Below are 8,527 nucleotides of genomic sequence, written 5' to 3' on the forward strand. Positions count from 1 at the left end.
GTAGTGCATGCCTGTGATGCCAACCAACTACTTGGCTGAGGTTAGAGGATATCTAGTGCAGAGAACCATCTTCCCATGCAGATATCAGCAATGGCTAAGCCTCCAGCAGTTCCCCACATTCCCGGTTCCTTTTGGGGGCCCAGTGGTAACAGGGATCTAAGGCACATGAGAATCCAGAGAATATCTAAAGTCTGTAAAAACCCTGAATCCCCTTTGTAACTGAAGGATTTGGATTGGAAATTTCCCAAATTGGAACATTAATGTCAAAACCATTGGCCACTAGAAATTAGGCATATGGAAAATAGGCTAGAGTTAGGTGTCACAGCTGGGTACCTAGTAATAATGTCTCTAGGGAAAACCAGATTCCCTTTTCACCCCAGCCTGTCCTCTTTGGATAGTGAGGCAGAGGCAGGATTTTCTCTGTACCCCAGTACAGACCCTCTCATTCAATATGCTAGTTTTATTTTGATCTGAAGAATTAGCTTAGGCCACGCTGGGCATGGTGGCTCAATCCTGTAATCTCCAGCGACTCAGGAGAGACGAAGGGAGGACTGCAACAATTCTAGGCCAGCCTGGACAACTTAGACCATCTCTAAAGGGCTGCGGATGTAGCTCAGTGGTTAACACCCCTGGGTGTTAGCTTACTTTGGGAGTCTTATTTTTGTAGGGTGGGCAGAAGTGCAGAAGCCGCAAACCTCCAAAAGTGGGGGCTATTGCAGGTCAAAGGCACACAGGCTCCCAGGGTGCCTCCTCAAATAGCAGACTTAGTAAGTCTTTATATTAATGAAAATTATATTCCATAGTCAGGGTTACCTTGTTTTGGAAAATATTACCTCCTTTTACTTCTTTGTATCATGTGTTACAAAGCAGCTCTTTCGATTCCATTTCTGACCCTCCCTATTTCTGGACAGGTGGATTGGCATTTTGACTTCACATGTCATGCAGCAAAGGAGATTTGATGTGCTTGTGGAATCCTGCTCAACAGTTACTTGATCTTCCTCAGGGTCCTCCTGGCAGTTGTTATAGCTGTTGTGTTAACCATCATGTGTGTCACCGTGAAAGGTAAAGGATAGCCTTTTCTATTTGACACCTATTTCATTTTATTTTAATAGTTTATTGAGATGTAATTTGCATACCCTGTGATCCACCCATTTAAAGTATACAACTCAGGGTTTTTAGTACATGTCAGAGTTGTGTAACTATCACCACAATCAACTTCCAAACATTTCATCACTTCCAAAAGAAATCCTGTCAGTACCAATTAGCATCCCCCCCCCCCCCCCCCCCGCCAGTTCACCAAGCCCTAGGCACCCACTCATCTGCATTCTGTCTCCATAGATTTGCCTATTCTGGACATCAGAGAAGTGGAATTATCCACTATGTTATCTTTTAGTCTGGCTTCTTAGCATAATGTTTTCATGGTTCACCCATGTTATTCATGCTTAGACCTTTATTCCTTCTTATGGCTGATTAAATTTACATTGAAGGGACCCCATTTTACTCATCAGTTGGTGAATATTTGAGTATTTCTCTTTTTAAATATTACCAGTAATGCTGCTATGAATATTTGCACACAAGTTTTTGTACAGACGTGTGTTTTCATTTCTCTCAGGTATATATCTGGGAGTGGAGTTGCTGGGTCATGTGGTAACTCTACATTTAACCTTTTTTTAAAAAATATTTTTTAGTTGTCAATGGACCTTTATTTATTTTTATACGGTGCTGAGAATCTAATCCAGTGTCTGACACATGCCAGGCAAGTGCTCTACCACTGAACCACAACCCCAGCCGCTCTACATTTAACCTTTTGAGGAACTGTCAGACTTCTGAGCAGCTGCACCTTTTACTCTCCCATCAACAGTGTAGAGGGTTCTAATTTCTCATCCTAACCAACACATTATTTAACCAACACATTATTTGACTTCCTGATTATAGACATCCTAGTGATCAGGAAATGGTATCTAGTAGTTTTGATTTGCATTTTTTGATGACTAATTGACTAAACGGTGTTGACCTTTCATGTGCTCATTGGCCATCAGTTTTGGAGAACTGTCTAATTCTGTAAAAGGATAAACAAGTTTATTTATCTCTTTATTAATGAGTTAGAGTTATACTGATTCTGTGCCACCCCCTTTATTTTGTTTTGGTGCTGGGGATTGAATCCAGGGTCTTGCACATGGTAACCAAAATCTATCAGTGAACTATACCACTAGCCCTTCTGTCTAATCTTTTTGATAATTCTTCCAACATATTACAGATTTATGCAATCATTTCTTAGAAAATATCTCTGGAAATATTGGAATCTTCCCCTCTTTGATCGCAGTAGTTCACAGTGAGCTAAGCATTCTGTGGCTAATAAAAAAGGGCATAGGAAATTTTAAAAATTGAGTCTGTTCTCTTAGCTGGTCCCAATTTGTGTCCTTTTTTACATGACAAATCAGTAATTATAGGATTTGTGCTCTCTTAACCTCAGTGAGATGTTATAGAAAATTATACAATAGGATCATGGGAATCCCCGAATTTGCAGCCATTGGTGAGAAGTTCGAGTGGCCTGGGAAATCCGGAGCTTATGGCTGATGTCTAAAAAGAAGATGGTGTAGGGGCGGCCTTTGGCCTCAACTGGTAGCACATGACCTCCATGTGGTTGATCAGCATCAGATTTGCTTTACACAGTGCTGTCTTTAATGACTTCTTCCTTCTTGGTACTTTTACCTCTGAAGTTACTCCACTCACTCAACCACCATCCCTCTTTTAACACATTCAACCAATCTTAAGCTCATTCCATGTTGGTCCCTTCCAGTCCCTTCACATCATCTCCACTTGCCTCTCTAACCCCACATCACATCACATTGATGATTCTGTTGCCATCTCTCTTTAGCTTTGTTTTTCTTCTGGTTGATACTTTGCTTTACCTGCTTCTTTCCAGCTGTTCCAATATTCTCTGATGCTCTCATCTCTCAAGGTGCTTGTCTACAGTCATTCATTGCCCAAACACTTAGCTCTTTCCTCTCTGTGCCTTCTATTTACCAGCTCGAGCTCTTCCTATCATCTCATTCTTCTCCCAACCTGCTATAGTACCTTCATTTCCCTTCACAAGTTTCTATTTCAAGAAGACTCTTTGGATTTTCTTCTCACATGTAAAACTAGAAACACAGGTTGTGGAGAAGACTCCCATTTTGACTCAAGTAGCAAAGACTACTATTCCCCCTGTGTCTCTTACCTTGGACATTACCAGGAAGCCATCTCCTCTTAATATGCTCTCCTCGATTTTGGATTTAAGATTATTGTACAGCTTCCTTTAAATTTTCTTTCGCTCTTCCTGTGTTGTCTCTCTCAGTGACTTCCTGTGTTTCCTCTTCCAGTCTCTAGTTTAAGTTCTGCACCCTTCTCTGTTATTTTGCTACCTAAAAAAATAACTGAGGTGTTTTTCTCCCACAGGTAAGAAATTTGGTCAATGAACAACAACCCTGTATTGTTCGACAACAAAAAAATAATCCAGAATGACAAGATCATATGCATCATTACAGTAAGAAGATTTTCAATTTTATTCAGTTTCCTCACAAATGCACTGTGCTGTACTCTTCACAAGCACATAACACATGTGTTCTCTAACAATAAACACTACAGAAAAACATTTAAAGAAAAGTTAAATAACAGCAGCTTGATATTCACCATAATGATGATAGAACATCAAATTAAAATGTTATATTTATTAGATTATGGGTTAATACCATTGAGGTATAAAAGTAATAAGATAAAATAGATAAAAAGAATAAAAACCTCAGAGAAATATATATATATGAACACAAACATGTTATAACACTCATTAGAAAACTAACAAGGAAAAACAATTTTCCAAACAATATCTATCTTGGAACTATTTAAAATAAACAGTGTTCAAAATAAATAACATTTATCATATGTACTAAAACTGTGACAATCATATAAATAAATCATCTCCATGCTTGGTATCCTTAAGGGATATGTGACGCAAGATGAATTAAAAGGAGAGGTAAAAAGAGAATTTACAGGGGGAGAGAGAGAGATTCATGGCTAAAGGATGTTAACTTTAGACCAAGATCAACCATTCATCAAAGCTGACATGTGGGCCCAATTGCTGTGGGTTAAGGATTTTTACACATCCTGAGTGATAAACTGTTCTCTCTCAGGTCTGGCTGAGCAGCCTCAGAGCACCCAGCACACCTCTAGGGGGTCATCTGTGTGGTTGGGGTTTGAGACCATGAAGCTGACTTGGAGATTCAGGTTGTTTCACCATCTGCAGAGGGTGGCTGTGGGTGGAGGTGGACAGGAGTGGGTCAAGAAGTTAGGTCCTTGAGCATCCTAAGTAGAAAATCACTGACTTTGTCTGTCATCAAGCCAGGGATGCAGAATTTTGTCCCTCCCCTCAGGCCTCCATGGTTCCAGGACTTCTAGGCAATGAGGGTGCGATCTCGGCGCCACACCCAGAGCTCCGGATTATAAGCTTGAATCTGGAAAGGAAAAGAGCCCCCACCAAAGCTGATGACTTTACAGGATATTGAGGGTTTTGAAGTTATGGTTAATTTATTTTCCCATTCCTTAAAATTACTTCACCTTGATTTGGACTTTCTAGTCACCGTGATTCAACAGTTTACAAATATCTCAACAAATACAATGTTGATTCTATTAACTAAGTTCTGTCAGCTACAAAGGAGGTGATATAGCAAGGTGTAATTATTAGATTTATTTAGCCTGGTGACAAATGAAGTAGCTATATATGGATATCACAACATTATTTCAGCTATTACTCACATGGACGACACATCAGAATCATGTTATATAAAATGTAGGACACATTTTTTCAGATTTTTTTTCAATAAAAATCGAGTATATTTTCCTGTATCAGATAACTAAATTAAGCATTTATAAAGATGCTTTGACAGATAGAATCCTTTTGGTGTCTCTTCCCATCAAATTTGAAAAGTTGATTTTATCAAGAGACAAGCTTTATCATTGTCTCTGATTTGAGTAGTATACTGGTTTAACATTAGGAATATTTCTGCTTGGATCCATCAAGAATACTTAGTAACATGGATAAATGCAAAACTGAGGACTGCACAGGAAGTCCTTCCCTCCCTCCTGAGCTTTCTCCTCCCCAGAGCCCACCTGCAGCCACCCACCTTCCTGTCTCTCCAGTCAGCCCATCCCTCTCCCCCCACAAGCACACACAGCACCACTCACCTCCTCACACTCCTCCTTGGAAACCCGAGTGTTCCAGCCCATAGAGCAGATGAACTGATAGCGCAGTTTGTGGAACAGGGGACGCTGGGCGTAGCTCTTCCCATAGAGGAAACGAAAGATCTCTTGTTTAGGAGCCTGGTTGTCCTCTTCCATGTCATTAGCCAGGTAGCTGGGGAAAGAAACCAGGTTGCTCTTTAGAGGCACAACCAAGAAGGACCTGCCCTTGGAGTCAGCTTCCCAAATGGACTCCCAGAGGACCATCTTCAGACAGGACTGCACCAGCCCTATTAAGTGTTATGGAGGACCACACCTTGGTCCAGAGGACTCTGCCAGACACACACCTTCTGAAGGACTCCAGCCTTTTTCTAGAAAGCATTGAGCAACACAGTTGTGGGAGAGGCCTAAGGGGTGGTTGGACCCATCTTGGGAGAATTTTCAGGGGGTGTGTAGAAAGAGCCACAAATGTGAGAAGACTCCTGTATGAAGAACCAGAGGGGACCACCCTATACTGGACCTGTGTCAGGCTGGGAATTGGGCATCTGTCTTGGAAATCCAGAGGCAGAAAACAGAGCAATGTTGGTATAGATACAGGAAGGAAGAGCAGTCAGATGTGGCTGCACCTCCAGTCTCTGCCAGGGATAGGAGGTGCCCATGCTTTCCTCCACTCCTCTCAGGTGGGCTTTGTGTTTCCTTGGTTTCCTTGAATCTTTAACAACTGGCCTTTAGGGAGCATGTGTGTTTGCTTTGACTAGGGAAGTGTGGAAAAGAAAAACAAACTATACTACAGTGCTGTGATCTCGTGTACACGGAGCAAACAGGACAAAGAGGCTAAAAGTCAAAGAAAGGTTAGTGCCCCTCTGCTCCCCTCCTACCCTCCCAGGTAGTGAGTCCTGATTGATGAAGGAGACCAAATACTCACAGGGCCAGAAAGAAGTGGATTCTCTGGTACTGCCAGGAGAAGAGGCCAGCTCGGCTAAAATAAGCTATGACCATAGACAGGAGGTACTGATGGAGAGAGAGGAAGAACACAGAGAGAGGTCACATCCTGGAAGAGGAGGAAAGAGGGGACAGAGGAATGGGAGTCTGGGGTGAAGAGTGCCCCTAAGAGAAGGTCGCCAAGTAAGGAGACCTGCTGGTTTGGGGAAGGACCTGTGACAGTCTGAGCAGTCGGGGGAAGAGGAGGCTTAGTGTGTACTGTAGGATCAGCTCTGAGGGGACCTTTTGAGGAAAGGCATGTAGGTGAGCTGGGTGAGGAGGGTCTTGGGTAAGCTGGAGAATGGGGGGTCCCAAGGAGAGCAAAGAGGAGAGGAGCCCCAGCGATAAGGATATAGCTCACTCTGTAGAGTGCTTGCTAGCCTCGAATGCACAAGGCCCTGGGTTCAATCCCTAGCATCACAGATAAAAGGCTGTTGAGCACTGGGGTTGTGGCTCAGTGGTAGAGAGCTTGCTAGCACCTGTGAGGCATTGGATTTGATCCTCAGCACCACATAAAGATAAAAAAAATAAAGGTATTCTGTCCATCTACAACTAAAAAAAAAAACATTTAAAAAAATAAAAGAGGAGAGGTGCCCAAAATCTCAGATAACAATAGCAGAGAGGGGAGGATAGGAATGCAACACCCCAAGCAGAAGCAAGGTCCACCTGTCCTCACTGCATGGAACTGCTAGGCCCTGAAGGGAGATGTTGACAAGTCACAAAGGGTCAGGACTTGGCACATCTTGTTGGTTCTACATGGAGACAGAAGGACCATGGGCTAGAAAGCCCTCCCCTCTCCAGGCTGTGCTGGAGCAGGATCACTGCCCAGTGGAGAACCACCTCACCTTGTCAGACACTCTCAGATTCTTGTCCCAGGCCAGGAATCTTTTGACAACAGGATCCTCTGTGAACAGAACACTGGTGTTAGTTGGGAACCAGAAGGGGCTTCATGGGTGATAGAGAACAGAGAGAAGAATAGGACCTCCATTGGAGAAGGTGTGGGATTGGAGTGCAATAGAGCCCAAAAGAGCCAAATATCCCAGTTGGATAGGAAAAGGACAGGAACATTCCTGGGAAAGCTGCTTTGCCCTGAAACCCCCCGGGAAACAACTGAGTGAGGGTTGGGGTAAGAGATAGATGTCTGTATGACTAAGAACTTGGATTAAACCGCGAGGGCCCATCATCCCCCAAGAATGCACCACCTCAGAATTAGAGTTACTATGTTATTTTCTCATTTGATGGTCACCCCTCAGGGAGGAGGAAATCTAGTAGAGCCACAGTGTCTGCAATCAGTGAGGATAATTGGAATCAAGCTCTGTGATCCCAAGCAGGGTCATTTTTCAGGTGTAATGTAATCATCCATCATCTAAGAGTTTCACAGGGTACATGGGTCCTCAGTCCTCCAGGAATGGGCATCTCAGGGATAGCAGGGCTCTTTGGAAAAGTGCAGAGGCTATAAGTTCCTTCTTTGTGTAAAGAGCAGGATTGAAGGGCGCTACCTGGGTGTCTCCCTACCTAGAAGCCTGTTGAAAACCTCATGGTGTTCTGGTTGCACCAAGTCCATGCGCCGTTTTTTGACTTTCATTTTGAGGCCACACAGTGACTCCACATCCCAGGGGTGATTTAGCTCACTTTCCACATCCTCCAGCTCATCCTCAGATTCAGTGGAGGACTCTCTCTTTCTCTTTATGCCAGTGGTCTCAGGCAGGAGACCAGATTCTACCCAGGGTGCAGAATCAAAAATCCCCGGGGGATCATCCTCCGAGTCTCCCTCAGATTCTGAGGTCCACTCTCTCTTTCTCGACCGACATGGGAGGCAGGGTTTTACCCACAGAGCTGAGTAAAGGAAGCAGAGTCAAGCTCCTGAATTTGGAACTCATCCTTTCATCCTCTGATCCCAGTTCACCTCCCACACGCCAGACCTTCAACTGTTGCCTTCTGAGCTATTGTTCCATCTCTCCCCTTGGCTGGTAGCCGTCTTCCCCTGATTCTCTGTATCATTGTCCCATCTCCCTGTTCCTTAAAACTCTTCCTCATTATGGACACTTTCTCTCATGGGTGGAGTGACCCTTTTTACATTCCCTCTACCCACTTCCTGAACTTAGATCTCATCTTCTAGCCCAATTCCTTTCTCTGTAGATTTTCCATCCATGTGGACTTCCTTGTCCCGTGGCCTATTCTGATCTTCAAAAGTGGGCTTCCCACCTTTCCTGACTGCTCTACCCCTTCGTCCTTACCAGTCATCATGTCAAATCAGTTCTCACTCTAGCTCCCTTACCTGATGGACCTGCCACTTCATCATCTACCACCACCCCCAGGTGGGATTGTGAGG

General features: G+C 43.6%; 1 protein-coding gene across 1 annotated transcript; it reads right to left on the reverse strand.

Annotated features, from left to right (window-relative positions):
• Positions 1 to 4,430: 4,430 nt before the first annotated feature.
• Positions 4,431 to 8,439, reverse strand: LOC308651231 (speedy protein E4-like; the record flags this gene model as incomplete). The annotated part of the gene is made up of 6 exons (XM_081298181.1): positions 4,431 to 4,490; positions 5,221 to 5,389; positions 6,140 to 6,225; positions 7,041 to 7,099; positions 7,711 to 7,914; positions 8,433 to 8,439. 6 exons carry the CDS (start codon positions 8,437 to 8,439, stop codon positions 4,431 to 4,433), a joined length of 585 nt encoding a protein of 194 aa, XP_081154307.1.
• Between the last annotated feature and the right edge of the window lie 88 nt (positions 8,440 to 8,527).

This window comes from Spermophilus citellus, assembly GCF_964194105.1.
Source record: "Spermophilus citellus genome assembly, chromosome: 6".
Lineage (NCBI taxonomy): Eukaryota > Metazoa > Chordata > Mammalia > Rodentia > Sciuridae > Spermophilus > Spermophilus citellus.